Below are 26,026 nucleotides of genomic sequence, written 5' to 3'. Positions count from 1 at the left end.
AAGCCGAGTTGAGCACTGAAGTGTTGGTAATGAATTTGACTGGTCTCCGTGCCATCATTGGTCAAAATTTCTCGTCTTCATTCACCGATTTAACGTCCAAAACTCATATCCCGTGATGTGTCAAGACGTTGCGCACCTGAGTGAGAGCATTTTATCGCAAGAGCAGGGCTCAAGCTTGGATAGCAGGCAGATTGGCAAGCGCTGGCAAAATTTCTTTGTAAATGGCAATGCCGCGAATGTAGACGTCCTCATGTAGACGCTCGTTGTGATCATGAAGCAGTACAGGCGTGTTGTTCATGGGAGAGAACCCAATCGCCGGGATATTGGCACAGCGAAGGTAGCGGCTAGGCACAGCAACGATTAGCGCATGTTTCACGCCGATGAGGTGATGTGGCGGTAGAACGACCCCGTCAAAGAGCTCTATACACGCACCTGTCAGTGGCAGCTGGAAAGATCTGAGGCTCAATGTCGATGTTGCTGCAATAACGACGATGTCAGCGTGAGAGCCACAAAACATGCGGGGCAGCTTAACCTCGTGCGCGTGCGGTACTTCTGCCCAAACAAAAAAAAAAAAAAAAAAAAAAAAAAAACCTAAGCTTACCAACGGCCACATGCGGCAGCAAACGCAGACCAATACAAGTTCTTGTCGGAAATGTCGGTGACGGGGTTGTTCCAATAGACCTGTTTGAAGGTGTAACTGATACCTTCTCCAGCCATCCATTCGTCCAAGGTGGCCTTGAGCTCTTGCAGATTCACGGTGGGCGGAATGCGCATATCAAAGCCTGTTACAGTGAGAAAAGAGGGTCAAGGGCTGAGTGGTTTAACACTGGCAGGCTCTACGAGAAGCGAGTCTGCACGCTGCAGTCTTACCAGCACCGGCCTCAGCTGGAATAACGTTGTATTGCACGCCACCATTGAGCATGGTGAGATTGACCGTCGTGACATCACCCAGCGTCTTTGTGGGATCGTTGAGCAAGATGGCTTCTTGCTCGCCACGAAACTTGAGGAATTTGTTGATCACACCCACCTACACGGTTTGGCGCAAGCCCATGACATTATGGGAAGAAAGAGGCTTGACGGGTGTTTGCAAAAGTGAGTTCGAAGTGCTTACCAGGCGCTCCATCGCTGTCTTGGGCAAGAAGCGAGAGCCATGACCCGGCTGCCCAGTACATTTGACCGTGACCCACCACGGGACCCGTTCGCCATAGTACACCGGAAACTTGTCGTTCTCGCTGGCCAGACCTTCGTCCAAGGCCACGCCTGCGGCATACAATTGGGCAGTTGGTGACAGACAAGAGATCATAGTGTGGGCGATGGTGGCATTTAATGCCGCTTCAAGAGTGCATACCGATGTTCAGCTCTTTGAAGAGTGGATCCTCTACAAAGCGTTCCATGCCATCATGGCCGCCAATTTCCTCATCTATGACGCACCCCAAACAACCCAAGCAAAAGCTGATCTGTCACCTCAAGGAGACACAGAGACACAGAGACACAGAGACACAGAGACACAGAGACACAGAGACACAGAGACACAGAGACACAGAGACACAGAGATAGAGAGAAGGAACGAGCGGCGTCGAGTACGAGGGATACCTGGCACAAATGTCAAGTGGATGGTCCGCGCAAACGAGGCACCGGCAGCGCGAAGCTCGCGGAGAGCCTCAAGACTACGGAACCCCCAAGCAATGATACGATTCGACAGATATGATGTGAAAATGAGGCAGGTCAGCGAGAAGGACAAGCATTTTGTGACGACCATGCGCCCAGTGGTTGACATTGCAGAGTTGTACGCACTACTGCATGCCAACGCATTTCATATCTTGCGAGCCGCGGGCGTAAATCCAGCCATCCTCCTTGACCGCAGCAAACGGGGGGTGCTTCCAGTGTTCCTGTGCCATGGACCACAGCAGAGATTGAGAAATCGCAGCTGACGCGCTTGGATGCGTGAAATGCCCCAGCAGAGCAGACCTCGAAAACAGGCACGACATCGATGTGCGAGTTGAGAACGACTGAGGGCAGGGTTGGATCAGTGCCCGGGCAGGTCATGATAACCGCTGGCTTGCCAGGCACGCCTGTGCATGTTCAGATAGATTGAATTCACTGGCGTGAGAGATGATCCATCTCTCTCAGCCCAAGTGTGCACGGAATACGGAATATGTGTACTGGTGAAGCCAGGGTCGGTCTCGTACCTTCCCAGCGTCGCACTTCGAAGCCAAGGTCTTTGGCCTGCCCTTCAAGGAAGACAGCCGCAGCCTCTGCGGTGTCAATCAGTTCAGTAAAATGAAAGCAAGCCCCGCTGCCAGCGCGCCATTTTCCCTGGTCTCTCTGTTCTTCTCTGCTGCTCTTCCCTGTTGAAGGAAGATAAACTTCAACGCGGAAGGCTCACCATAGTCTGGTGTGGGCTGCATCGTGTTGATGCGCAGGTAATCGCGAAAGCGCGTCACGGCCGGGTGCTCATCACCAGCCTGACCACCCTCAGTCACATGGGCTCGCTTGGCCTCGGGCTCGGAGGCAGCAGAAGGCTTGGCTGCCATGGTTGCTGTAGCTGTTGGTGAAGCTGTTGGTGAAGCTGTTGGGGTCGCAAGTCAAACCCACTGAACAGGAAGAGTGGACAAGGGGAAAAAAAGCAACAGCAGACAAAATTGAAACTTGGCTTGATGTTGTTGTTGTTGTTGGTTGAAAAAAAAAAAAAGAAAACAAAGGTTGAAGCATTTTTTGAAGATCACAAGGAGACGAGTGGGTTGTGTCACTGGGGCAGAAAGGCAGAACATCAGCGATCGGATCTTGTTGACTGCGCAAAGGATGATATGGGAATAAATTCTTCTGATCTTGTCCGTTGGTTTGCAGTCCATAACGATGCAAGCGCAGCGAAACATTTTTCTCGCTTTTGCTGGCAGTCGTTTGTGACAAATTATTTGTAAAAAAAGAAATACCAACACCAACACAAAAAGACTGGAACAAGAGAGGAAGGGGAAACATGTGCTTGAAGACCGAGCTGAAAGGGTTTGAGCCGCACACGGAAGTGGCGAATCAGACACTAGCCAACTGGGAAGCACCCAACACGCGGTGGCATAAGCAGCAATTGAGAAACACCGATCACCTGATAGAAAACAACAAGTGTCATCTTCCGATCTACAACTCTGACTCGCCGTACAGCGCGGTGGCGAAGGACTGATAATCCAAAGCACCTACGTGAGTGGAAAAAGAAAAAAAAAAGAGAGAGGAAGAAAACAAGGGTAAGAGAACTGACAGATCATGGCTGGCACACACATGCGCTCAGGTGCATTCCGGTTCGAAATGGTATCCACATCGCCAGTATCGGGCGTACCTTCAGGGCCATCGCCATAGGGAACCATGTGCTGAACGCAATACTCGTAAAGCTCTGGGGACAGCTCGCGCTGCAGATCCGTGGCCATGACGTAGGGTTGGCCATTGGCCAGGATTTGGAATGCTTCGAGAAGCTGGGAGGAGGTCTCGGCGCCGGCGCTCTCCTCGGCCTTGAAGCGAACAAATTCATCAAAGGTCACGGTGCCCTCCTTGTTGAGGTCGACGCGCTCCCAAATAGACTCAAATTCCTTGTCAGAGCCATCGTCCTTGTACACCTCCGCCACGGGATGGCCAAGGGAGAGGAGCACACCATGGAACTCACGACGCTCGAGGCGACCACTCTTGTCCTTGTCAAAATGCTCAAAGCTCTGGCGGAACTCAGCCATTTGCTCGTCGGTGATGTTGGTGGCATCGCGCGAGAGAATTTGGTTGTTAAACTCGTTGACCTGAGCCACGATGCGGTTCTTGAGGGCGTTGAAGTGACCACGCACAGACTCGATGGTGGCAGACGTGTGAGGGTTCTTGTAGATGAGCTTCTCCTGCTGCTTCTGGTGAATGCCCTCGAGGGCGTCCTGCGAGCTGCGGTGTTGCTCGACCTCGGTCTGCAGGCCCTGGAGCTGTTGCACGGCATCTTCAAGGGTGGCCTGCGTCGACTGTTCAATGATTTGGTTCACAGTCGAATCCTTATTTTGCAGGAAGGCAGATGCCTCATCCGCGGCACTGGCAAACTCACGGCGGATCTGCTCGCGTCCTTGCTGGTGGGACGCTTCCTCGGCAAGCTGCTCATCGCGGCGGGTCACGAGTTCCTGCACGCGAGTCCACTGCTGTGACAGGTCCTCAAAGTTGTGGGGCGAGTAGGGATTGCTGGTGTTACCCAGCTCCTGCATGCCCTGTTGCAGCACCTGCAGGCTCTCAAAGGCTTGTTGGTATTGGGGCAGCTCAGCCTTGAAGGCCTCATGCTCTTGCTGAAGCACGGTCACATCCTCCTCCGTGTCCACAATGTAGGGTTCCTGCAACTTCTCGCAGGCGAGCTCAGCAAAGTTGCCAAAGGGGGGCGCCTGCTTGGCATACTCCAAAAAGAGGTCATCCAGATGACGCTGTCGCTCTTCTGCTTGCTGCAGGTTGGTCTGGCGGTCATGGGTAAGCTGCACCAGCGTCTGCCACGTCTCGTAGATGGCGGCATAGCGGTCGTTGACCGAGTCGGCATCGTGATAGCGCAACTCGTCGAGCTCATTGGCAAGCGTACCAATCTCATGCACGCGCTGCTCGTGAGCCGTCAAATCTGACTGGAACGCCTCATGCTTCTTCAGCAAAGCTGAGATGCCCGCCAGGTTCTTGTCGCTGTAGTCGTCGCTGGCCAGCTCTTCGTCGCGGCCCTGGGTCCAGTTTTCGTGGGTGGTGGCTTTGGCGTTGAAGCGCTCCGCCTTGCTCTCAGCCAACCGCACGCGGCGCAGCTCCTCAAGGAGAAAGTCCTTGTGGTTACCGTCGGCCGTTTCGAGATCCTGCCAGCGGTTGTGAATGTCCTCGATCTCCTTGCCCTCATTGGGCACATAGGGAGGGCGACCGGAGAGGCGCAGCTTGGTCTGAAGGGTGGCGTAGTGCATCTCGAGGCGGCTCTTCTCCTCGAGCTTGGGTGGAACTTCCTCGCCACGAAACTTGTTGGCCTCCTCGAGCTGCGACTGGCACTCTGGGACGGTGTTGAGGGCAGGGCGCTGATCCAGGCGCTCAATGTTGGTGTTGAGCCAAGCAAGAAGATCAGTGGCCATTTCTTCGTATTCCTCCATCATGCGCTCGTGCTCGCGGTTGGTCTCCAGGACGGCGGCAATCTTCTTGGCAGCCAGCTCTGACTTGTTGGAGCTGGCAAAGGCCTTGTAGTACGCGGCCACGTAAGTCATGACAGAGCGCTCGTCAGGCTTGATGCAAGTGAGCATGTCCTCAACGTCGAGCATCTTGGGAATGTCAAGATCACGCTCTGCCACCTCAAACGCCAGCTCAAAGTTCTCGCGGGGGTTGTCCTTGCGCAACTTGCTAAAGTCGAGCAGGTCGGGGCGATGGCGGTGAATGAGGCCACAAAAGCCCAGACCATCCTTCCAGGACATGTGGAAGTTCTGGATGTCAATGTTGTTGTAGGGCTCAGTCTTGCGCTGGCACCACAGGAGGAGGGCGTCCTTGGCGTTCATGTGCTCCTCGGAAATGTCCTGGATCTCGAATCGGAGAATCAACATCCACACCAAACCCAGGATCATCTTGAGGTTGCTATCCACGACCTCTGTTCACGAGTTGGCCCGGGATGAGGTGAGGCGTGTGTGACTGCAAAGGCGTCTCCTCCGCATGCAGGAGCGAGCACAGGAGATCAGTGACAGACCTTCGGGAGCAATGGACGAGACGTTGACGCCCTTGCTTTGAATAAAGTTGAGGGCCTTGCCGACGTTCTCAACATTATGAATGCGCATCTTGCCCTTGGCAGCCTTGGGCAGGGTTTCGTCGGCAATAATCTCGACGAGTTGCAGGAGGAGCTTGCCATCACACAGGTCAACAGCGATATCCTCAATCTTGAGGCTGCGCTTGCGCAGATGCGAGTTGATCCAGGCCGTGAAGGTCTAGAGCATCATATGGCACGCACAGGATGTTGCAGCACATGAATTGGGCGTTCGAGCTGATGGCAAATGCCTGGGTCTTGTGTTTGACCCATTCAACCACTGGTTGGCTTGGTTGATGGTCAATAGCCATCTCGCCGTAGCCAAAACGTGACAAGAGGAAGCCAAAGTCAGGAAAGGCGAAGAAAGCGTACCTTTTGCTGCTGGCGCTGCCATTGATCGTCAAGGACGCGAGGTCCCTCTTCCTGTTCCGCAAAGGCGGCAGATTGCGAGGTGGCAGCCATCTTGCTCAATCACAACGCGGGCGGCAGCAGGGCTGGACGAACAAGCAACGGCTACGTGTAGGGGAAAACAAGGAGAAAGAAGCCCGGACAACCGGTTTGAGGTGAGCACACACGGATGCGCGCGCGCGCTTTGCTGGTTGAGTTTGTTTGGGCGGCTCAGTCCAACATAAAACCACACGCCAACTTTTAGATGATGCAGCCCATCCAGGCAGAAAAAAAAATAATATGTCAGGTTGGTGGGAAGACAATGAGACAGAGAGACAGAGGGACAGAGGGACAGGCAGCAGAAGAGAGTCAACCAGATTAAAGAGAGTCAACCAGATAGAAGAGAGGGAAAGGAAGTTGCTCGCACGGTGCACTGCCACACAGAGCAGAGAAGGAAAAAAAAAAAGCAAAAGCAAAAGCAAAAGCAAAAGCAAAAGCAAAAGCAAAAGCAAAAGCGATCCGACACCTTGGCAGTCCAAAGAGAGGATGTGAACTGCCAAACATACAAGCTGCCCTTTCACACTACGCGAGATGTACAGGTGAAGCTGGAATTCAGACGCTGAGGCGGCACAAGAAGGCACACACGCACACCGCACCGCACGCACAGACCACGAGCCGGCCACTGACCCTTTGGTGTTCAAAATACCATCCACTTGGATCCGAGCCAGTGAGATGGAGAGACAGAGATAGAGATAGAGATAGAGATAGAGATAGAGACAGAGACAGAGATAGAGATAGAGATAGAGATAGAGATAGAGATAGAGATAGAGAGAAAGAGATAGCAGAGTTAGAGAAAGAGATAGAGATAGAGATAGAGTCAGAAACAGAGATAGAGATAGAGATAGAGACAGAGACAGAGATAGAGATAGAGATAGAGATAGAGACAGAGACAGAGATAGAGATAGAGATAGAGATAGAGAGACAGAGATAGAGACAGAAGACAGAGACACAGTGAGCGCTCGAGCCAGTGCTGGCGGAACAAAAGAGAGACCCATGAACAAAGGAATGCAACACCACAACACTAGAACTGACCAATTCGGCATCAAAAGAAAAGACCTTATTGGATGAGCTGGAACCGTTTCAGCATTTCACACACAGCACGTTAAAGGCTTTTCGTGAGTTGCGTGTGCACGCGTGGCAGCGCGAGCGAGAACAACAGCAGGCATGAGCAAGGCATGGCAGTGCACACTTTTCAAGTGTGATGTTTGATACAGTTAATCAAAGTCATCGTCTGGGGATCGCTACCAAATGTCATATCGTTCATCTCAGACAAGGTGCCTGTCCCCACGCGAAGATCAGGAGGTGGTGGCTCTGTTTGCACCCCCGATGGTATCTTAGAGAGGGCAGCCGCAGTGCGATCTCAGAACCCTCATCGGCAAGATCAAGCTGTTTCAGAATTCACTTTGACATGAAAAGAGGCAATGGCCAAAAACGCATTGGCAGTGAAAAGAAGAGGCGTTCATGTCCAACGCCGTACACACACACACACACACACACAATGTCATGGTAATCTTTAATCTTTATCTCGTCACGCACTGCTCGAAAAGCACACGACGAGCGTCAGGAATAAGTCCCTCCTAAAGTTGGCAAGTGGTAGAATATTATCAATATCGAAGACGTTGGTTGGGGCAAGCGTCAATGTCAGCTTGACGCATCGGCAGGTGGTTGGCTCGGCTCCTTGGACCGTTCGTGGACGTAATGATGCCTTTCATGCGTGTCGAACGACGCAGAAGAGGATGTGGCCGTCATCGGCTCCTCTGCTATCGATGTGCTCAGGTCATTAATCTTGCCGCGCTTTGAACGAGGACCAAGCCACCCTTGATCGTCCTTGGCAGATGCACTTGGCGACTGGATCTTGCTCAGTTGTGGCGTGGTGAGTGCGCTGGGCACTGCCGCTGGCGGCTTGCTGGCGTCATCTCGATGTTTGGCGCTTGGCGCATCACCTTGGTTCTTTGATATCAGGGTCGGTGAACGGCTTGCCCGTTGTTCCATCGTGGACCGCACCGTGTCCAAGACCGGACTCCCAGCTGCTGAACTAGAAGTTGAAGTGTCCACGCGTGATCGAGTGGCCCGAGCCAGTAATGACAGGCTGAGCCAGTCACGTCGTAGCGCCTCACTGGCTTGCACCAAGAGTTCGTGCTTTTTCGAGTCCGCCCGAACCTATGCATCAGGAACCACACATGCGTTCAACAATCAATCCACGGGTCATTCAAGTCACCAGCGTGAGCTCAAGGGGCTGCTATGCATTTGCATTCATAAAAACTTCAAAGACATGTCCTATTTCTCTCCCCACAGCTGACGGATTCACCAACCCAACACCACCCTTCTGCAGACGAGAAAGAAGCAAAGAGAGGTGTGTGACCCTCACACAACGAAGTCCAAGTGCACACACACACACACACACACACACACACACACACACACACACACACACACACACACACACACACATAGTGTATGCACATGCATATGCACGAGCCATCATCATTGATGGCCACGAAAGGACAGGTCACCAGTTTGTCAATGAATCACTCAGCGTACCTTGGCTGTCAACTCTTGTTGCTCGCTTCGAAGGCGTTCACGATACTGCTGCAGGTAAGCCTTTCGCCAACCTTTGGTACCAGGACGCAATGGTTTGCCTTCTGCATCGTGAAACCTTGCTGCTGTGCGTGGCTTGCTGGCGCGAGGCCGGGGTGGTGGCAACGATGCTGGTGTGACCACGTCCATCTCCTCCGACTTCATCAGCGACAAGCCATGACGTTCCCCTAGGGTCAAAAACTGGCGCCATACCTAACAGCATGTACACAATGTGCCACAAGATACATTCGGATGCATGCATATGTCAGCCAACCGGTTGGTTTGAAAGAGCAGCACTCCAGAGACCCGACGTTGAACACAAAGCAACAACAGATACAGCGTGTACGTGTGTAGCAAGGAAAAGTCTGACCGCAATGTTATGTTCCCTTTGGCAAAGGCGACGAATACCCTGATCGCCCTCGAGTTGTTGTATCAAATCATTGGCAGTCACATGCTCCTGCATGGCTGCCAAACTATCAGCCCCATCCACCATGGCCTAAACGTGAAGCTTCGATGAGAAAAGATGAACAGCAAAGGGCCACATGTCGACGAGTCAACGTGGCAATCGCCACTTGAGGACAGAGAAACGCACCACCCAGTGCAAGGCCGTGCGCCCTCTAGCATCCGCCAGGCTCAAGTTGGCACCATGTTCAAGCATGAGGCGAACCATGCTGGGAGAATCCTGAGAAGCCGACCGTGATGACGTGGAATGCAAGCACAAGGCGTGAATGAAGCAGATCGAGAACTAGCGAAAGCACAACGCATCACAATGTCAAGTGCAAATGCACACCCCATGTTTCAAGAACGCATACCTGCATGCAAGCCTGCATCAAGGGAGTTCGCCCTTGCTCATCAACTTGATCGACACTGGTGCCGGCTGCTAATAGACGCTCAACGGCTTGACGATCCTCCAACAGGATGGCCCAGGTCAAGTCAGAGGTCGCAACAGTTGAATTCTATCTCGGATACAAACAGGACAGGATGATCAGCTGCGGGATTCAGGACAAAGCACGACTGCACATGGTCCACACTCGCGCCCTCTGTTCTCTCCACCCCTCTCTCTGCCACGCATACATTGACACACACACACACACACACACACACACACACACACACACACACACACACACACACACACACACACACACACACACACACACACACACACACACACACACACTTTCCCTTTCCCTTCTTGTATCTGTGAGCGCATGCTTGCCCATTTGTGATGCCCTAGCGCTACGTTGCCAAGGCTCTTGCAGTCACAGAGAGAACGTGCACTATGGGCATGTTGCATGCAAAGACACTCTACCTACTTTGTCACCCGACATGAGCAAACTTGGCGGCGAGGGAACAGCTCGCCCCTCGCGCAGCAGCGTAAACGGAGCTGATTCACATGCTGTAGCGGAGCTCGAATGAGACGCGCTGGGCTTAGTGCCTGTCTCGTCAAGCGTTGACGCCCAACCTGTGCCCGAGTCGTGAGAGGACAGCTGGGAAGCAAGCTGTTCAGTGGTATCCAGGGGGCGGCAAGCACCGGATCCAGCGGTTTCTGGACACGTGGAGCTCAGCGAGGTGATAGTGGTGGGAGTGGAACGACGGGTATCCTTTCGTTTCCTGAGCATACAGGCCCTGTCACTGTGGGTGGGAGGCAGCGTAGGAGAGCGCAGGGCAGGCAAGGCGCGCATAAATGACAGTCTTCATGACCACCGGCCGTGGTGACAGCTCATGCACGTGCAGCTGCTTTTGATCACACAACACATACCTCAGCAAAGAGCCCGCCCTGTTGATAAGATAAAGAAGGGGTGGAAAGTGATGGCCTCTGATATGAAAAGAAGGAGAGGTGAACAGGCAATAAAGTCGTCTTGACCGGTTTTCCGGCCGGCGACCAGCGCACTCTGCCGCACGAGAAGGTCTTGAGTCTAGTAGCTTAGCCTAACTATCTAACTGGCAGCCATGAAGCCAAGGTGAAGATGAGTCGTGGTGGTGCGAAGGGGCGGGGCAGCGGTTTGTGTGAATCATAACAGGTATTCAATCAAAGACGTGCATCAACGACGAGGAAGCGAGTGTGATTAAGCAGGGGAGTCGAGAACAACCGGCACACCACCTCGTGCAGCACACCCCTGCATGAAGGAAGGAAATGCAACAAAAGTGGGGTCACTCAGGGAGAAGTATGGAGGAGGACGGTGCTGCAGCAACCAGCTGGAGACCCAGCCGAAGCGCGCCCCAAAACAGTATCGAGATGGAGAGAATAAAATCAAAATGAAAAAAGAAAAAGAGGTCAAAAAAGGGGCGGGGTGGAATGGGGCCGACAAGTGAGACACAAGGCCTGTCTTCTCTGGACGAGGGACCAACCAAACAAAAATCACGTGTGGAAAGAGGGCAGCGGGAACAGGAGCCGCCTCCTTAAGAAACAAACAAGGAGGCGGCCGAGTCACATGATATTGTTGCTCACATCTATAGAGGAGGCGGGTGATGAAGACGAAAAAACGGCACAAACATTCACAGGTAAAAAAAAAGGACGGTTGGTACTGACAGAGCAGAGGTAACGATGGCAGACAGCAAGCAGCAAGACAACTTGGGCGAAACAAACTGCAGGATGCAGATAAGAAGTGCACGAGGTGGGCGTGTGAGTGAGTGAGTGATTGAGTGAGTGAGGGCAGTTTGTGCCTCTTGTGTGTGGTGTGCGTGGTGGGAGCGAGGAGGTATGCTGGTTATGTGTATGTATGTGTGTGTGTGTGTGTCTGAGTGGTCTGATTGTGTGTCACGATGAGGAAACCAGTTTAAAAAATTCCGAAAGTTGCAGACCATGAACAAAGTCGTCACTTGTCAACTGCGTCGCACGATCCAACCAACAGACATCACTCAGATTCACACAACAACAAAGCACAACCAACATGTCAAGGGATGGATGTTCATGAGGTAGAAGAGAGGCTGGGCATGGCGTGTGAGGCGAAAAGCATTTTCTCCGTCTCACAACTGAGATCATGTGCCAAAGAGCACGACCGGGACAAGACACCAACAAATCAATACTTTGGATTTGAGAGAGAGAGAGTGTGTGTGTGTGTGTGAAGATGGTTGATGACGAATCTCAAAGGTCGCAACAGAAGCAACCCAATGATCCAATGATGGGTTGAACGGGGACTTTGGAGGCAGGCAAGGATGGATCTGTGTCGGCTGACATGAATGCTGTGTTTGCAGTGGTGCTAGCGGAGAGGTGGGTTACCATTTGAAATGGGCAATAGCAGAAGGATTGTGTGGGTCCCGGGTCAACTCACCAGCAAAGGATGCACAGTGCAGCGGCAAGCACAGGCAGGCAGGCAGGCAGGCAAAGAGACCAAGGNAGGGGGGGGGGGGTGCCAACCAGAGTGGAAGGAGCGGGGAGCCAAAGTACGCCTGCCTATCAAGGTGGCTGGCATGCAGCATGAAGAAGTATCCACCTTGTGACCGCCGCTGTTGTTTCTGGCAAGCAATCCATTCGGGCCACGTTGGTTGCTGGGTTGAGTTTTATGATCTACATGATCTTTGCTTCTTTGTAGGTGCCATCTGCCTGCTCCTGCCCGTTGCTGCCTTGCTTGTGTTGTTGGAGTTGCCGCTGCTGTTGTCGTCAGCGCCGACGGCACCGGCACCACTAAAGTGTGGTCCTTGACGTGAGCTGCACGAAAGAAGCACGACTTGCACTTTGCTGATTGAGTTTCATCACCAAAGAGTTGATTTATGGCACACCAATTCGCCGGTATCGTTGTCGTTGTGGTCATCGACGATGGATGGGGTTCTTCTCGCCTTGTCTCGATGGTGCCGGAAGGTCCTCTCCCTTGTTGGGAGAGCGTGTGTTGACCCCCCTCCCTGAAATTCTTCGTCCTGGGCCACTGTCCTGTTCTTATCATAGGGGTGTCCCCATCCTCCTGATGCTCTGTGATCCCCACACCCTCCTCTTGAGGGCATCGGCGTTTTGAAAACCACCTGTCCACGTGCCAGTGCGAATTGATTCTGCCCAAGTGCGCACTCGGTCCCATGTCGGCTGCTGTCCGGTGCCGTCGTTCAGACCAAAGTTTCGTCAGCGCCCAAACATGACGTAATTTCGTCACCAGCTTGAACCGTGTGCCTTTGCTGTGGTTTTTTGTGTTGCAATTCTTCCCTTCGTGTCAGCTGTTGTGTGTAGGCTGTGATTGTTTACTTTTTTTTTCTTTTTGTTCGTGATGAATGTGGGGTTTTGTGTGTGGGGCGCATTGAACGTTGGCTGATGTATCTCTCTTGACTGATTGGTTGGTTGGCAGATCGTTGGTCACTGCTTGGACAATGTGTACGTTCAGGTGTGCAAGGACCTACACTGTGACATCTAGTCCAGCGTTGCTGGGACGGGGTCATTTCTGGGCAATTTTCCGGTCGCTGCCGGGGTGGGCCTCGGCCCACACTTTTGCATGAGGCAATGTCGTCGTCGAGCGACTTTGCACAATCAACAAGCAAGATGCCTCTTTGCGAATAATAATGTGTCTGTGTGTGCGGATATGTGACCCGCTCTTTGAGGCGATTTCGCCACCTTACGCTCACTGGCCAGTGATATCTTGCTGCGTCATGACCTGTTTCGATCTCAGACTCCTCGACGCCACCCACAGAAACCCATCTATGCCGGGGCCTAGTCGGCCCCGGTCGACACTTGAAGGCGGCCGAGTGTCAACCATCATGGCACGACCCTTCTCTCCGTCATGCGGCATGTGGCCCAGGCATTTAGCCCAAACATGCGAGAGCGGTCCCTGGCTCAATCTTTTGTATGGACAATGAATAACAAAGTCATGATGGCGATCGCGTATGGGGATGATGGTGCTCTGCTGCTCTATTCACACAATCTCCACGGGACAGCACTTCAACAGGTTCGTCCTTGGTCATTGGCACACAAATCAAAACCTCCTCACAAGTAGGAGAAGCGAAGACAACAAGCAAGCTGCGCCGCCGCAGGCGGTGCACTAACTCACTCGCGTTCATAAACACAAAAGCAACCGCATCTCAACGCAAACACACACACACAATTTGATTATAAAACCTCTCAGCTCGGCTTGTGAGGCGCAAGAACAGCACCATACGTGCGCCCCTATGCCGGCTTTTGTGACACGCGCAGGACACCATTCTTGAAGCGGTGATCCTCCAAGTTGGATCGATCCACCCATCGAGAACCCTGCCACACAACTCAAAGGTGAAGGAGGAAAAGGCAAGAGGAAATGGAAGAAAAACAACGATTATCATGCATGTACACTCGCACACCCGCACACAATCCAAATGGACAGGCAGCCCAGCAACAGAGAGAGCCAGCGGTCTCATGCTGAGCAAAAGATCCTGACCCAGACTGACCTTTTGTGTTGAACGCTTGGCGTCCTTGTTCTTGTCTTTGGAAGCTCCCCGCTTGCCAGTGGGCAACATGCCCATCTCCCTCAGCTAAATGTACGTCAATGGCGGTCAAGACATTTTCCAGCTTGAGATGACAGAAAACCCGTGACAAGCGCCAGTATGGACACGGGACAGAGAACCACAAACCTCAGCATCGCGACGTGCTTGTCGCTCGCGACGCGCTTTGGTCAAAGCCTGCAGCCGCGGATACGGCATACGGGGCTCCTGGGGCTGAACCTGCGCGGGTGCCATTCAAAAAAAAGAAGGTCAAACAGCTGTGAGCCGCCCCAGAAGGAGAAGAAACCCCTGAAACGCCCCGGTTCGGCTTGGTAGGTCACATCAGAGTTCAGCGTTGCTTGGCGAGACATTCACTCACCTTGGCCCCCAGCCGTGCCAAACGCTCTCGCTTGAGCTGTCGTTTGTTCTTACCTAAGTGAGCATCACCAACGAAACAATTATTATCGTGTGCATGTGGCACCCCACGATGAACCCCTCTACCAGCTAGTCTTGGAGGGTCGACCAGCAGTTCGAACCTTGAGCGTGCGACAAGTTGAACTCAAAAATTTCGTGGCGAGCGGCAGTCAGCAAGGCTTCTGGACGAAGGCCAGACAGATGCTCGCCCACCCTCACATTTGTGCCAGCTGTCGACGACTCCTGGGCCGTCACAGATGACTTGGCATCTGCATGAGCACCGCGAATATCGTTGCCTCGGCGCAACGCCGGCGGCTCAACAAACTCAATGACCTCGACCGTCTTTTGCGTGCCTGCATTCGAGCTCGAGGATGGCTCGGGTAACTCTGATTGATCGGGCTGTGGGTCTGATCGAGGGGTTCCTTTTTTCTTGCTCTTCTTGGCCTTGGGTGCACTCAGGTTGAGACTTGGTTCGGGCTCGGACTGCTCAACTGTCACTTGTGCCTGTGTCACCTCATGCCCAGCACCTCGATGACGGCCAGCTCGCGCGCTCGGCACAGCCTTTCGAGATGCAGCCTTGCCTGTAGATGTCCGTCGTTTTGGCTTCGCGTCCTCTTTGCGTGAGCTAGAGGCAGTGCGCTGCGGCCCAAGGGCCTGCAGCTCCTGCTGCAGCTCTTCCTCAATGCCCATGTCTGGCACTCACAAACTGACCGACCAAGCCCGAAAAAAAGTCACAACCACGCTGTGTCACTCGCGACACAAGTGAAGGGTTTCTGCTGAAACGACAACTTTATTCGGGATTTTCAGGTCAACCCCAAACAAACCAAAAAAACACACACACCCTTCCCCCTCAAAAACTCCCCATGAACAAAGTCGACAGGGGACCGCCATGGCTGTTCCCGTGGTGGACATGGGCTTGCCTGCACTTGATGTTGTCTGGCATGAGAAATGCGGAGCGCCTCCAATGGCATAGATTAAACGAAAAGAACACAACAGACACAGCATAAAACAAGTACAGATCAACAAATGAGTGCCAGATGGCACCGGTTGTAAATAAGATTGCCGTCTCGTCGATCACACAAAAGCCGCACAGAGCTGACACATGACATTGTGTGTATCGGCGGGGAAGCGCGACTCAAAATGGAAGAAACAAAACGGGACCACGGGCTCAAAGGAGAGGAGAAGAAGGGTGGTGAAGTGGCAGTGCAATGTCAGAGTCACTGTGGTCAGGCTTCAACCCAAGACGTTGGACATGGTTGACTTGCCGCCAGGGGGCTGCGAGATGGAAGTGCTTTTGCGCCAGTCGCGGAAGCGCGCCGACTCCTCGCGCGGACGCTCCGAAACGGGGCGGGCACCGGTCACCTTAAAGTCTACCATAATCACGAACGCACATTGTTCGTGTTCAGTTGAATGCAAGGCAGCCTTCGTTGTCGGGCTGAGCACAGGCAACAAGCCAGTTTGGAGTACTTCCTCAAGCACACGTACCATCTGGGTTGACATAAGGAGACGCTGACAAGTGCGATCCGAGCGAATTGATTGAGGCAGTGCCATTCTCCACCACGCGATATGTCTGCTCGCGCTTGCCCTTGAAGGGATTCACGGTCGGGACTATCCACAATCACGCGCGGGGAGAAAAGTCAACACAGCAGATGCACCGACTTTAGGGTGTGGGCCCCAGCCCACATTCGCCAATGCAACAGGTGGTAGAAACTCTCTAGCTACACACCAGTGGCCTGCGCAAGAGGATCGTAGCTGCGACCCGACATGACAGTCGTCGTGCTTGCCAAGTCGTAGCGTGTGCTGGGATCCACGGTCTGCAGAGGTTACCCAACGTGAGTGGGCGTATGCGCATGACCAAGAGCGTGGCACGGTGAGCAGGCCTGTGGTCTCGTTGTTCAGCGCACGTGGACTTCATGGCCTGCTTATTTGCTCTTCGCCACTGCACGACACATGGATGACATGAAGCCAGTTGGGTTTGAGACTTACGCGAGAGCGTCCGGCGGGCGTATCACTCGCGTGGGCCAGAACCGTATCCATCTCCTCCTGGGTGTTTGAATGCACATCCATCGTCAACAGGCCATCAAAGAAGCGAAATCTAATGACCTGGCGCGAGCGCCTACCTGCAGCTGCAGCTTCTCGGCGAGGGCACGCTCGTAGGCCGCCTGCAGTTCAGCCAGGCTATGGTCCTGCTTCACCATGGCTCCCTGGAATGGTAAACATGACATTGCGTCGTAAGTTGACCCCGGCCTTTAATCGGGATATGACCCACACCAGCACACGTAGGCGCAAAAGAAGAGCACCGCAAGACAGGCCCACCTGCAAGGAATCCAGCTTGGTTTTGATGTGGCGCTCCTGCAGCGTCGAAGCTTCTTGCTTCAGACCAAAAATCTTGGCCTGGATACGCATTCACACACCGAAATGTTAGACCTTGGGATCCAAGCATGGCCAGCACCTTGTACGCACTTTGCACCCAAAGCAGCACAGATCAGCCACTCAGGAATTGGAGAAAACGTGAAAAACAAACCTGCAGCGACTCTTCTTGAACGCGAAGCTGGCGGATTTGATCAGCAGCCTGTGCAATGGCCTGGCGCACCTCCGCGAGCTGATTCTCTTCCGCAGCAATCTCTTCCATCAACTCAGTCTGGCGAGCGGCCTTCCAAGAGCCAAAGAGAGCCGATGCGAACGAAAGTGGGTATCCAGCGAAATGACTGCCGTGCGCAAAGTAGAATCACAAGCAAGATCGCTCACCTTGACGGGTGTTCCGTTGCTTGAAGCCATGGCAGCTGTATCCAGGGGCAGCGATCTACGCGAGCGCGGGCAGGCAAACGTAACCCGTGCCAGTGCCAATCAGATGGGCAACCATGGTGTGATGCACAATCTCCCCAACATCAAGACAGTTGGTGTCCGCATGCTTGTAAAGCACAAAATCTCAGACTGTGACCCTTTGAACCCAAGGCACAAGGCGTCCCCACCCCGATCCCGCCGCAAACCGCCTCTGGGACCTGTCTGACCAGTGGCAGGCGAATCCACTTTGGCAGTGCGCCGCCAAGCGTTACATGAGGTCTGTAATCTCACTGATGCCTCTCCCGTAACTCCACAAAGCGTGCACACGCAAAAGGGTGTGCCAGAGCGCGCGCGCGAGCACACAGCCCAGCTCAAGCCCCCCTACCAAATCGGTTGGCAATGCCAAAGAAAATAAAAAAAAATAAAAAAATAAAAAGCTCAAAATCAAAGTCAAGTGATAAAGCCGGATGGTGTTTGGTAGCGGCTTTTCTTATCTTGACACTTTTCTCTCTCTCTCTCTCTCTCTCTCTCTCTCTCTCTCTCTCTCTCTCTCTCTCTCTCTCTCTCTCTCTCTCTCTCTCTTGTCTTTGCTCTCTTTCTCAAACCGACCAAACCAATTCACTCTCTCTCTCTCACATGTGGTAGTTGTACTTTTCCTTTGTGTCTTTGCTCCTTTCTCAAACCGACCACACCAATTCAATCTCTCTCTCTCTCTCTCTCTCTCTCTCTCTCTCTCTCTCTCTCTCTCTCTCTCTCTCTCTCTCTCTCTCTCTCTCTCTCTCTCTCTCTCTCTCTCTCTCTCTCTCTCTCACACACACACACACACACACAAAAGAGCCTCTCTCTCTCTCTCTCTCGAAAGAGTGTAGTCAAGCAAACATCCGAATCTTTTTTTATGCTACGCCCATGGTTTCGGAATGGTACATGATCTTCACCATGGCATGTACACGACAACAGCTGGAGGAGGAGACGGCATCGTTAAAGCGTATCAACGCTTCGTGCAGCCAAGGAGGTAGACTTTCTCTCGATTAGAAGACAAGCACATGGGCGTTCAGAACCACAGCAACAACCACAGAGTGGCGCGGAGGATGGGAGCCAGATTCGGCGCAGGACGAGCCAGCCCAGGGTGGGAGGAGGGTGTGCGTGGTGAAGGTGTCACAATCTCAATCTCAATCCACACCCAACACCAGATTCACAAGCGTAGAAGAAGGAGAAGGAGACGAATACACAGAGACAAACGAGCATAGAGCACAAACAGGGTGTCCCAAGCGCAGGAACCAAAGCCAAGCTTCGCAAAGGTATGTTTATGTTGCAGCCGTTGCCAGCAGCTGGCCGACCCACTTTGTAATCGGCCGCACCTCGTCTTCAGCTGCATCAGCCCCGGCGTCGGTTGACACGACGTATTCGCCGGGCTGTTGATAGCCCGCGGCAAACTTGAACACGCCGGCACCCAGAGGCTGACGACCACGCAAGGATGTTGGCACACACAAGACCATGATGAGAACAGACACCAAGCCCGAGTCAAGGACGAGAAAGATGGTGGTCAAAGTGAATTGATAGAGCAAGGGCAGCAAGCCAAGATTACAAACCTGGTCATCAGTGAAGCCACCAGTGTAGGTCATGCCGGCATATTCGATTGTGCCCTCACCCGACTTGACGCCCTTGGCCCATGTACCCACGTACTGCCAGTCAAAGCACAGGGTCAGTCGACGCGTCCAACATCAGCAACTTACACAACCCACCAGATAAGCCCACCTACCTTGATGCCAGTCGCACCATAGGTGTAGGCACCCTTGCCCTCCTTGACACCGCTCAGCCATTCGCCCTCATAGCAGTCACCATTGGGATATGTGTACTTGCCATGGCCCGAGCGCACATCATCCACCCAAGTACCTGCAATGACCAAAACATCATGTCAGGAGCAAAGCGGTTGAGCCGGGCACATGGTATAATAATCGACAATCGGAGCCACCGCAGCAAAGTGTGCACCAACACCAAAAGCAAACCCCGGGACGAATCTTACCCTCGTAAACAGCACCATCAGGATACCAAAAGGTTCCTTGCCCGTGCTTGCGCCCATTCATGTACTCGCCATCGTAGCGGGCTCCTGACTTGAACTTGTAAATGCCCTGCTCAAAGTAGGTGCAAACCATAAGGATACTGGCGTGCCAATCGATGGCCCTGAGCCAAGCCCACAAGCTCGCAAGCATCATCTACCTTGCCGTGGCGTTGGCCATCTTGATACTGGCCCTCATATTTATCGCCGTTGGGCAAGTTGGCCACACCCTTGCCATGGCGAGCACCCGTGTCGGGGTGGCGGTCGCCATGGTACGTCTATCAACCCGCACATGCAAACAGAACTCCAGTGACAAGAACGCAAACGAACAAGACATGCACCAGCCGAGTACAGGCTAAAGGAGAAACGCGAGTCTTATACAGCCAGGGGTCGCGGAGATCATGCTCCAACCAGCACATCAAGTCACGTACGCCGATGGAGGGCCCGTGATCGTCATCCTCAAAGTCGCTCATGATATCGGTCCACAAAAGAGGCTAGGCACGAGATAGGAAGCTTCTAATAAAACAAACCGAACCTGAACAACCATGAGCCGAACCGCTCTCCGCCAAACCCAGCAAGCAAGTCAGAACAAAGGGCAGCACCCCGATGCCCACTCGCCCGTCCGCCCGCCCGAGCACTCACCAAAGCAAAAATAAAATCAAGGGAACAAGCGCTCTGTGTGTGTGTGTGTGTGTGTGTGTGTGTGTGTGTGTGTGTGTGTGTGTGTCTTGTGTTGATGTGAAAGTTGCGTTGCCAAGGTAGGTGGAGACTCACTGAGACTGGTATCGAGACTGAGAGACTCTCATAAAAGATGACATTGCCTTCCTCACCAACAAAAGAAGAACAGTGTTGTTGTGTGAAAAAAAGTTCTTTTGGAACGTTGCGACCGACAGTTTGAGCCGAAGGGGGGCGGTGGGTTCAGGGCATCCAACAACAGCATCAGCATCAGCATCATGATGCCGACGGCGGAGCAGATCAACCAGGCCTTTATCATTTATGCCAACGAGGATGCCTGCATTTCAGCCGACAACCTCGGCACCTGCCTGCGAGCCCTGGGGTTCAACCCGACCGAAGTGGAAGTTCAGGTGTGAAGTTCTGTTCCCTCGCTCAAGGCTTTGCGTTCATCGCGGAGATCGCGCGATCGATTCACTTGGTGGGGCCGTCGCTGTCTGTGGCGGATAGGAATGCGTGATTGTGGCGGATAGCAACGGCACGGGCAACGTCTCCCTTGACAAGTTTCGCAAAGCCGTGGACCTCATGGCCCAAAAACCCCAGGTATGGTGGCTCCCGGACCTGTGCTGTGCCCCCGTCCCTGGCTCAGGGCGTGTTGGTCGATCTCAACCATCTCTGTTCCCCGGCCCTCGGCGGCGGGTGTCGGCACTTCAGCCAACCAAGAGTCAGCTTCAGGAGGCTTTTAATGCTTTTGACAAAAAGGGCAAAGGATCCATTGCCATCAACGAAATCCGCAATCTGCTGACCAAGATGGGTACGTGCGGAAAGCGCGAGTGTTTGATTGGGCACGGCGCCACGGCTCCGGGGCTTGAGGCTCTCATGCACCCTCACATCATTTTGGCTGACGTCTCTCTGCAACTCCAGGTGAGGGCTTGACCGAGCAAGAGTTCAACGATATGATTCGAGTGGCTGATGCAGATGGTAGTGGGTCCATTGATGTCGAGGAGCTCTTTGAGATGATGACGGGACCAGTCCCACCCGTCTAAGCCGTGATCGGATTTGACGGGTGTGAGGAAGTTGGACCATTCACAACCAATCGCGCCTGTGCCGGTGTTCATGTTAATCCCTTGATGTTATCTGCGCTTTGTGGCGCTGCTACCGTAATAATTTTTTTTATCTAATGTGTGCATTTTCTCATCTGTGCCGCGTGCACGACGCTTGCGCTCAATTGCCATCATGATCAAACGAAAAAAAGAGTCTGGTGGAATTATCCCATGCATGGGCTGCAACTTCCGTCACTGCCACCCCATGCACGCCCGCCACCACCTATTCGGCGACCAAGTGAATGAGGACCATGCACTGACATGATGGGCGATTGGACGTCGAGCACAACGACGTACCTCGGCCACCTGTTGCATCATGGCGGGCTCATTGCGGCCCTTAACACCTCGACCCGACTCAAACTTCTCTGGCTTCTTGGCGACGTCAGGCCAGGATTGCACATGCTTGGCCGAGGCGTGGGTGGGTCGCACATCACACCAAGGGCAATCCGTCTACTCGATGATGGTTTGGGCATCATAAGCAAGTACCATGTGCGGCGACACGGACAGCCATCGCGCTTTTTGCATACCTCCAGCATCAAGCGATCCAGTGGCAGCTGTGCGACCACATCAAGGTTCTCCTGGGTTTTGAGAGAACAGCCGTTGATACCAATGTAGAAACCAAGGTCCAGCTGCAGAAAATTGCCCGTTCCAAAAGGAATTGGTGAGACACCCACACAGGTGGGGGTGAAGTTAAGGTACTTGCCTCTCCCCACTTCCTCCCTTTTTCCCTCGTGACACTTTTTTTTCCAACCCTGGGACTCACGAGCTGGCGTGCCACATCAAGTGGGCCATCATATGAATGGACAACGCCGGTGGGCCGCCTAAGCACAGAGGGATGGGGTGCACCACGCAGGCCCTCGCCCAGTAAGCGCGCGTTGCTCACGTGTGTCACATGCAGATACATGCACACACCCACAGCGCGCGGGGGAGCACGGTGTGGTATGGGCCAGGCCAGTCTCACCGGTCAAGGCCGTTCATGATCTCAAGAAAGTCGTCGTGCGCATTGCGCAGGTGCAAAAATATGGGCAGATCCAGGTCCAAAGCCAGATCAATCTGCTCGAAGCAAGCCAGAAGCGCCAGGGCGTTGCCCCGATTGTACATTAGCGCGCCACCGCAACGAACGGGCCTCAGTGCACAGGTGCACAGCCCTCACTCCACCCACGAGTGCACCTGTTGCTGAAAGTAGCGCTTTTGAGTCTCCTTGGGGCAAAATTCAAGCCGGTCGTAATCGAGTCCTGTTTCGCCCACCGCTACGACCTGTTCCAACCCGCATTGGCTGTGACTGCCACGTGCGCAGGCATGCACTTGACGACCTGAACCACACGTCCAGGCACGCACTCACATCTACCCAGGCTACGTGACATCGGACACGCACAAACACGCACCTTGTCGCGATTGGCCTCGATGAGAGACCTGAGCTGAGCTAAGTAGTCTTGAGGACCATCAGCATGCGCATCAAACTCGCTACAGCGCGTTGGATGACACCCGACCGTGCAAGTCAGCTGATCTGTACACAAGAACGCAAAGGGCATGGTGAGACTCACTTGTCTTGATCGCTCATGGCCGCTCTGACAGCCTCGGTGAAAGCCCAAACTCATACACAGAGCCAAGGCTGGCAGGTGAGAGCCACGTACCATGGTTTCTGACGAGTGCCAGGGCCTCCTGTGCATCTGACAGGCTAGTCCCTGTGACCACCATGCGCTCCACGCCTACCCACAAGCCCACCCTCAACAGGCAATCAGAGCTGGTTGGCTGGTCATCCTGAAGCTGCATCCTCATCAAGCTTTTGTGCAACCTACCAGCCGCAGAGGCGCGTTGCAGAACCTGATCAAAATCATCTGCATGTTTGCTCTTGCCTCGATAAATCCCGCGAAACATGGAGTCTGTCAGATTGGCACCAATGTCGATGAACCGGCATCGTGTCGTTGCCGCCGCCGCCGCCGCCGTCGTTGCCGCCACGACCGAGCTCATCTCGCAGATTTGTCAGAAAAAGTAACTCATGCTGACAATTCCATAGGATATGTCAGACATTTGATTTTCTTTGCCCGGCAGTTCAAGAGTGTAGCCTGAGTCACAGTTTGAATTTGTCTCAAAGCAAGGGGAGCGTGAGTTGCCGCTACCAAAGCGCATGGTTATACCACGAGGTTTGAACCCTTGTATCAGCACTTTTTTCTCTCGGAAAGGTGAGCACATCAGCCCGCGTTCCTGGGCTCGGTCTCGCGAGCTGTGCGGGGCGTCTTGGCTCGCCGGCCACGCGCGGAGCATGTGGCAGCCGCCGTTTGGGCGAGCTACGGAGCCTTATCAAGTGGAGACATATGGAGTGTTGTCTTTCAGACAGTTTGGAAAGCACAGCCCGTGTTGGTGGCAAGCCCATTGATTATTGGTGCTGCCGTCGGCCGGGCGCCTCCTCGTCGTGTTGAGCTCTGGTGTTTTAGACAGACCGTGTCTCCTGGCGTGTGACTCTGGCGGTCGCTTGGATTAGCCACGGCCCTCTGTTGTCTTGCTGCTTCGTTTGGTGTTTACCTGCAACGCAGATTTATGACGCTTGCCGCGCTGCCCTCATGAATTTTTTTTCCCCCTGGGTTCGTTGTGGCCAATGCTACCTCTTTTGGGTTTGTGTTAATGGCAGGGCGAAGATGCAGATCTTCGTGAAGACCCTTACGGGTAAGACCATTACCCTCGAGGTCGAGCCCTCGGACTCGATCGAGAACGTCAAGGCTAAGATCCAGGACAAGGAGGGTACGTTATCATGGCTTGGGCTGCGGTCAATGTTCCGTGCATGGTGCTCGTCAAGTTTGCTTTCGCTATCCTTGCAAGCGTTGCAAGATGCGAGCGCTCTGCGCGTACCAGCAGGGCCGTGCACCACTGTTGCTAGCCCTCCCATGAGCGCTTTGCTCGACCCGTGCTCACGTGACTTGTTGTGGTCGTGGTCGTTTGTCTCGCTGCATTAGGTATTCCCCCGGATCAACAGCGTCTTATCTTCGCTGGCAAGCAGCTCGAGGATGGCCGCACTTTGAGCGACTACAACATCCAGAAGGAGTCGACCCTTCATCTTGTGCTGCGCCTCCGTGGTGGCGGCAAGAAGCGCAAGAAGAAAAACTACACCACTCCCAAGAAGATCAAGCACAAGCACAAAAACGTGAAGCTCGCTGCCCTGAAGTTCTTCAAGGTCGATGCTAACGGCAAGGTGACCCGTCTCCGTCGGGAGTGCCCCGCGGAGGAGTGCGGCGCTGGCGTCTTCATGGCCAACCATTTCGACCGTCAGTACTGCGGCAAGTGCGGCCTCACCTATTTCGCCGACGACCAGAAGAAGTAAATTTGAGGTTTTCTGTGCCCTTAAATTTCAAACCCCAAAAAAGAAAATCCTTTTCTAGCCGTGCGTCTGGCTCGGTCCGTGGAGCCACATCAAGTGTCACTTTGTTCGCTGATGCGAGTGCACCGCTCTGGTGTCGAGCTCGAAACAACCAAATTCGCATACTACGCTATGGCGAGGCAGGGGTGACCGGGTTTGGTTGATTGTGAGGGTGATGCTCACTTGGGACAAAAAGCAAGCACCGGTCAGATGTTGGAATGCCATCGCAGCTTTCTTTGAATTGGGTCACCTCGAGGACCCCGTTTGTACACACATGAAGTGCTCGTGCTGGTTCGTGCTGGTTGATTGATCTGACAATAAGGAGCTTCATTTGCAAGCACGCACGCATAGCCGGACACATCGGCGACGGCGCAGGTCAAGGGCAGTGCCTGGCCTCAGAAGGGGATACCCGGTCGCAGAAGCTGCATCACAAACATGACGTGATGACCTGGTCACGCCCCGTTGTGTCACCCGCATTGCGGTAAGTTCAACAACCACGTGCGCCACCGCCGCGCCAAAGCAGCCGCATCCGCTGAGCCCTGGGCTCTGCCTGTATGACGTCGCCCTAGGTTTGCCCTTATTACCACGGCCTTTGTTTTGGGAGGCCTTGCGGCACGATGGCTACCTAGCCCGCCAGCTGCAGTCACACGGGTGGGCCCAGTCACCACGATGGCCCAGCCGAGCAGTCACACACGATCAAACTCAGCTCAAAGTCCCTGCCCGTCGCGACGCTTCCTGCGAGCGGATGACCCACCCCGACAACGCTTCCAGGTCTGGACCTTGCCCTCACCCGTACTCCAAGTAGCCCAACAGCGGCTGCCAGCCCCTCGTTTCACCTGGTGATCTGATCAACCACCGTAGACCCCGCCGCTCCTCTGGTCCCTTCCTGGGTCGGGCAACACTTTTGTTCGGCTTCTGTTGGAGGGCGCCTCCGGCTACCTGACAGGTCGGTGTGCAATCCCTGCGCAGCGGTTGCACGTGGCCCTCATGACGACACACACCAGTGGCCCTCTCACGCTAGCCTAAATGCCAGGATCCATCTACAACGACTCTTTGCTTACCCCAATCTTGCCCGGTGAAGCAACCTGCAATCAGGACGGTGAGTCTCTCCTGGCACATCCTCAAGTTCCACCCGCTCCAGCGAGTGGTAGCCCTGTACTCATTGCGCACAACCTGCCGTGCGTGGCGCGCTTCCGTACATCTGTACATCAGTCCTCGTGATCAAACAGCACCCAGACATTGCCTTGGGTGGCCATCGACTGAGCTTTGAAGACATCTTTCACCCAGCAGTCAACCGCCCCACCCCATTTGGCCAGGCCTGCAGCATCCCCACTGCAGCCATCGTGGTGCTGCGCCATCCTCTGGATGCCATCTGGGCCGATTATCAGCGCTTTGCGTCGGGTACGTGCTATCCGCTCGATCGTGTTGGTAGGCGCAAAACTGCGCTTCGCCACTGCTGTCCATCCAACCATGCCGAGCCCTGCACCGGCCCTTGCTCA

The 26,026-nt window shown here is 53.9% G+C and overlaps 9 protein-coding genes across 9 annotated transcripts; 3 read left to right on the top strand and 6 right to left on the bottom strand.

The window, feature by feature from the left end:
* Positions 1-17: 17 nt before the first annotated feature.
* MONBRDRAFT_32786 (uncharacterized protein) lies at positions 18-2,628 on the bottom strand. Its single transcript, XM_001746530.1, has 11 exons — positions 2,387-2,628; positions 2,190-2,255; positions 1,969-2,072; positions 1,795-1,889; positions 1,594-1,667; positions 1,349-1,420; positions 1,112-1,260; positions 871-1,027; positions 602-782; positions 433-477; positions 18-344 (listed from the first exon to the last, which is right to left on the bottom strand). Exons 1-11 carry the CDS (start codon positions 2,532-2,534, stop codon positions 170-172), a joined length of 1,266 nt encoding a protein of 421 aa, XP_001746582.1. The 5' UTR covers positions 2,535-2,628; the 3' UTR covers positions 18-169.
* A 176-nt stretch (positions 2,629-2,804) lies between these two features.
* Positions 2,805-6,260, bottom strand: MONBRDRAFT_32785 (uncharacterized protein). The gene is made up of 4 exons (XM_001746529.1): positions 6,119-6,260; positions 5,693-5,927; positions 3,329-5,596; positions 2,805-3,188 (listed from the first exon to the last, which is right to left on the bottom strand). Exons 1-4 carry the CDS (start codon positions 6,206-6,208, stop codon positions 3,133-3,135), a joined length of 2,649 nt encoding a protein of 882 aa, XP_001746581.1. The 5' UTR covers positions 6,209-6,260; the 3' UTR covers positions 2,805-3,132.
* A 1,319-nt stretch (positions 6,261-7,579) lies between these two features.
* On the bottom strand, positions 7,580-15,276 carry MONBRDRAFT_37428 (uncharacterized protein). The gene is made up of 6 exons (XM_001746528.1): positions 14,683-15,276; positions 14,526-14,578; positions 14,297-14,386; positions 14,114-14,197; positions 8,735-8,983; positions 7,580-8,353 (listed from the first exon to the last, which is right to left on the bottom strand). The coding sequence occupies exons 1-6, from the start codon at positions 15,248-15,250 to the stop codon at positions 7,835-7,837; spliced, it is 1,563 nt and encodes a 520-aa protein (XP_001746580.1). The 5' UTR covers positions 15,251-15,276; the 3' UTR covers positions 7,580-7,834.
* A 517-nt stretch (positions 15,277-15,793) lies between these two features.
* MONBRDRAFT_26210 (uncharacterized protein) lies at positions 15,794-17,338 on the bottom strand (the record flags this gene model as incomplete). The annotated part of the gene is made up of 8 exons (XM_001746527.1): positions 15,794-15,930; positions 16,046-16,168; positions 16,287-16,374; positions 16,547-16,603; positions 16,681-16,764; positions 16,877-16,954; positions 17,085-17,213; positions 17,309-17,338. The coding sequence occupies 8 exons, from the start codon at positions 17,336-17,338 to the stop codon at positions 15,794-15,796; spliced, it is 726 nt and encodes a 241-aa protein (XP_001746579.1).
* A 473-nt stretch (positions 17,339-17,811) lies between these two features.
* MONBRDRAFT_26209 (uncharacterized protein) lies at positions 17,812-18,213 on the top strand (the record flags this gene model as incomplete). The annotated part of the gene is made up of 1 exon (XM_001746650.1): positions 17,812-18,213. One exon carries the CDS (start codon positions 17,812-17,814, stop codon positions 18,211-18,213), a length of 402 nt encoding a protein of 133 aa, XP_001746702.1.
* A 145-nt stretch (positions 18,214-18,358) lies between these two features.
* MONBRDRAFT_32782 (uncharacterized protein) lies at positions 18,359-19,926 on the bottom strand. The gene is made up of 6 exons (XM_001746526.1): positions 19,832-19,926; positions 19,562-19,678; positions 19,368-19,473; positions 19,104-19,237; positions 18,934-19,026; positions 18,359-18,801 (listed from the first exon to the last, which is right to left on the bottom strand). Exons 1-6 carry the CDS (start codon positions 19,871-19,873, stop codon positions 18,649-18,651), a joined length of 645 nt encoding a protein of 214 aa, XP_001746578.1. The 5' UTR covers positions 19,874-19,926; the 3' UTR covers positions 18,359-18,648.
* A 427-nt stretch (positions 19,927-20,353) lies between these two features.
* MONBRDRAFT_26207 (uncharacterized protein) lies at positions 20,354-21,118 on the top strand (the record flags this gene model as incomplete). The annotated part of the gene is made up of 4 exons (XM_001746649.1): positions 20,354-20,485; positions 20,583-20,675; positions 20,787-20,886; positions 20,997-21,118. The coding sequence occupies 4 exons, from the start codon at positions 20,354-20,356 to the stop codon at positions 21,116-21,118; spliced, it is 447 nt and encodes a 148-aa protein (XP_001746701.1).
* A 178-nt stretch (positions 21,119-21,296) lies between these two features.
* MONBRDRAFT_26206 (uncharacterized protein) lies at positions 21,297-23,146 on the bottom strand (the record flags this gene model as incomplete). Its single annotated transcript, XM_001746525.1, has 10 exons — positions 21,297-21,398; positions 21,473-21,625; positions 21,703-21,804; positions 21,939-21,996; positions 22,137-22,228; positions 22,346-22,432; positions 22,561-22,639; positions 22,720-22,768; positions 22,810-22,884; positions 22,975-23,146. 10 exons carry the CDS (start codon positions 23,144-23,146, stop codon positions 21,297-21,299), a joined length of 969 nt encoding a protein of 322 aa, XP_001746577.1.
* A 665-nt stretch (positions 23,147-23,811) lies between these two features.
* Positions 23,812-24,534, top strand: MONBRDRAFT_35187 (uncharacterized protein; the record flags this gene model as incomplete). Its single annotated transcript, XM_001746648.1, has 2 exons — positions 23,812-23,914; positions 24,127-24,534. 2 exons carry the CDS (start codon positions 23,812-23,814, stop codon positions 24,489-24,491), a joined length of 468 nt encoding a protein of 155 aa, XP_001746700.1. The 3' UTR covers positions 24,492-24,534.
* Between the last annotated feature and the right edge of the window lie 1,492 nt (positions 24,535-26,026).

The sequence above is a fragment of the Monosiga brevicollis genome, genomic scaffold, assembly GCF_000002865.3.
Source record: "Monosiga brevicollis MX1 MONBRscaffold_13 genomic scaffold, whole genome shotgun sequence".
Classification (NCBI taxonomy): Eukaryota; class Choanoflagellata; order Craspedida; family Salpingoecidae; genus Monosiga; species Monosiga brevicollis.
Note: the sequence above shows the minus strand (reverse complement) of the source record. Positions and strands in the feature narration are given on the sequence as shown.

Bases quoted from the DNA above. Each gene is read 5' to 3' on its own strand.
- MONBRDRAFT_32786 (XM_001746530.1), bottom strand. From the start codon at position 2,534: ATGGCAGCCAAGCCTTCTGCTGCCTCCGAGCCCGAGGCCAAGCGAGCC. The intron at 1,261-1,348 runs GTATGCACTCTT...TGTATGCCGCAG, and splicing joins CTTCAAAGAGCTGAACATCG to GCGTGGCCTTGGACGAAGGT. The intron at 1,028-1,111 runs GTAAGCACTTCG...CAAACCGTGTAG, and splicing joins AGACAGCGATGGAGCGCCTG to GTGGGTGTGATCAACAAATT.
- MONBRDRAFT_32785 (XM_001746529.1), bottom strand. From the start codon at position 6,208: ATGGCTGCCACCTCGCAATCTGCCGCCTTTGCGGAACAGGAAGAGGGA. The intron at 5,928-6,118 runs GTACGCTTTCTT...ATGATGCTCTAG, and splicing joins GGCAGCGCCAGCAGCAAAAG to ACCTTCACGGCCTGGATCAA. The intron at 3,189-3,328 runs GTACGCCCGATA...CCACTCACGTAG, and splicing joins CTATGGCGATGGCCCTGAAG to GTGCTTTGGATTATCAGTCC.
- MONBRDRAFT_37428 (XM_001746528.1), bottom strand. From the start codon at position 15,250: ATGGGCATTGAGGAAGAGCTGCAGCAGGAGCTGCAGGCCCTTGGGCCG. The intron at 14,387-14,525 runs GTGAGTGAATGT...GCACCCGCGCAG, and splicing joins TGGCACGGCTGGGGGCCAAG to GTTCAGCCCCAGGAGCCCCG. The intron at 8,354-8,734 runs GTACGCTGAGTG...CCTGATGCATAG, and splicing joins AACAAGAGTTGACAGCCAAG to GTTCGGGCGGACTCGAAAAA.
- MONBRDRAFT_32782 (XM_001746526.1), bottom strand. From the start codon at position 19,873: ATGAGCGACTTTGAGGATGACGATCACGGGCCCTCCATCGGC. The intron at 19,679-19,831 runs GTACGTGACTTG...GCGGGTTGATAG, and splicing joins ATCACGGGCCCTCCATCGGC to ACGTACCATGGCGACCGCCA. The intron at 19,474-19,561 runs GTAGATGATGCT...TACTTTGAGCAG, and splicing joins ATGGCCAACGCCACGGCAAG to GGCATTTACAAGTTCAAGTC.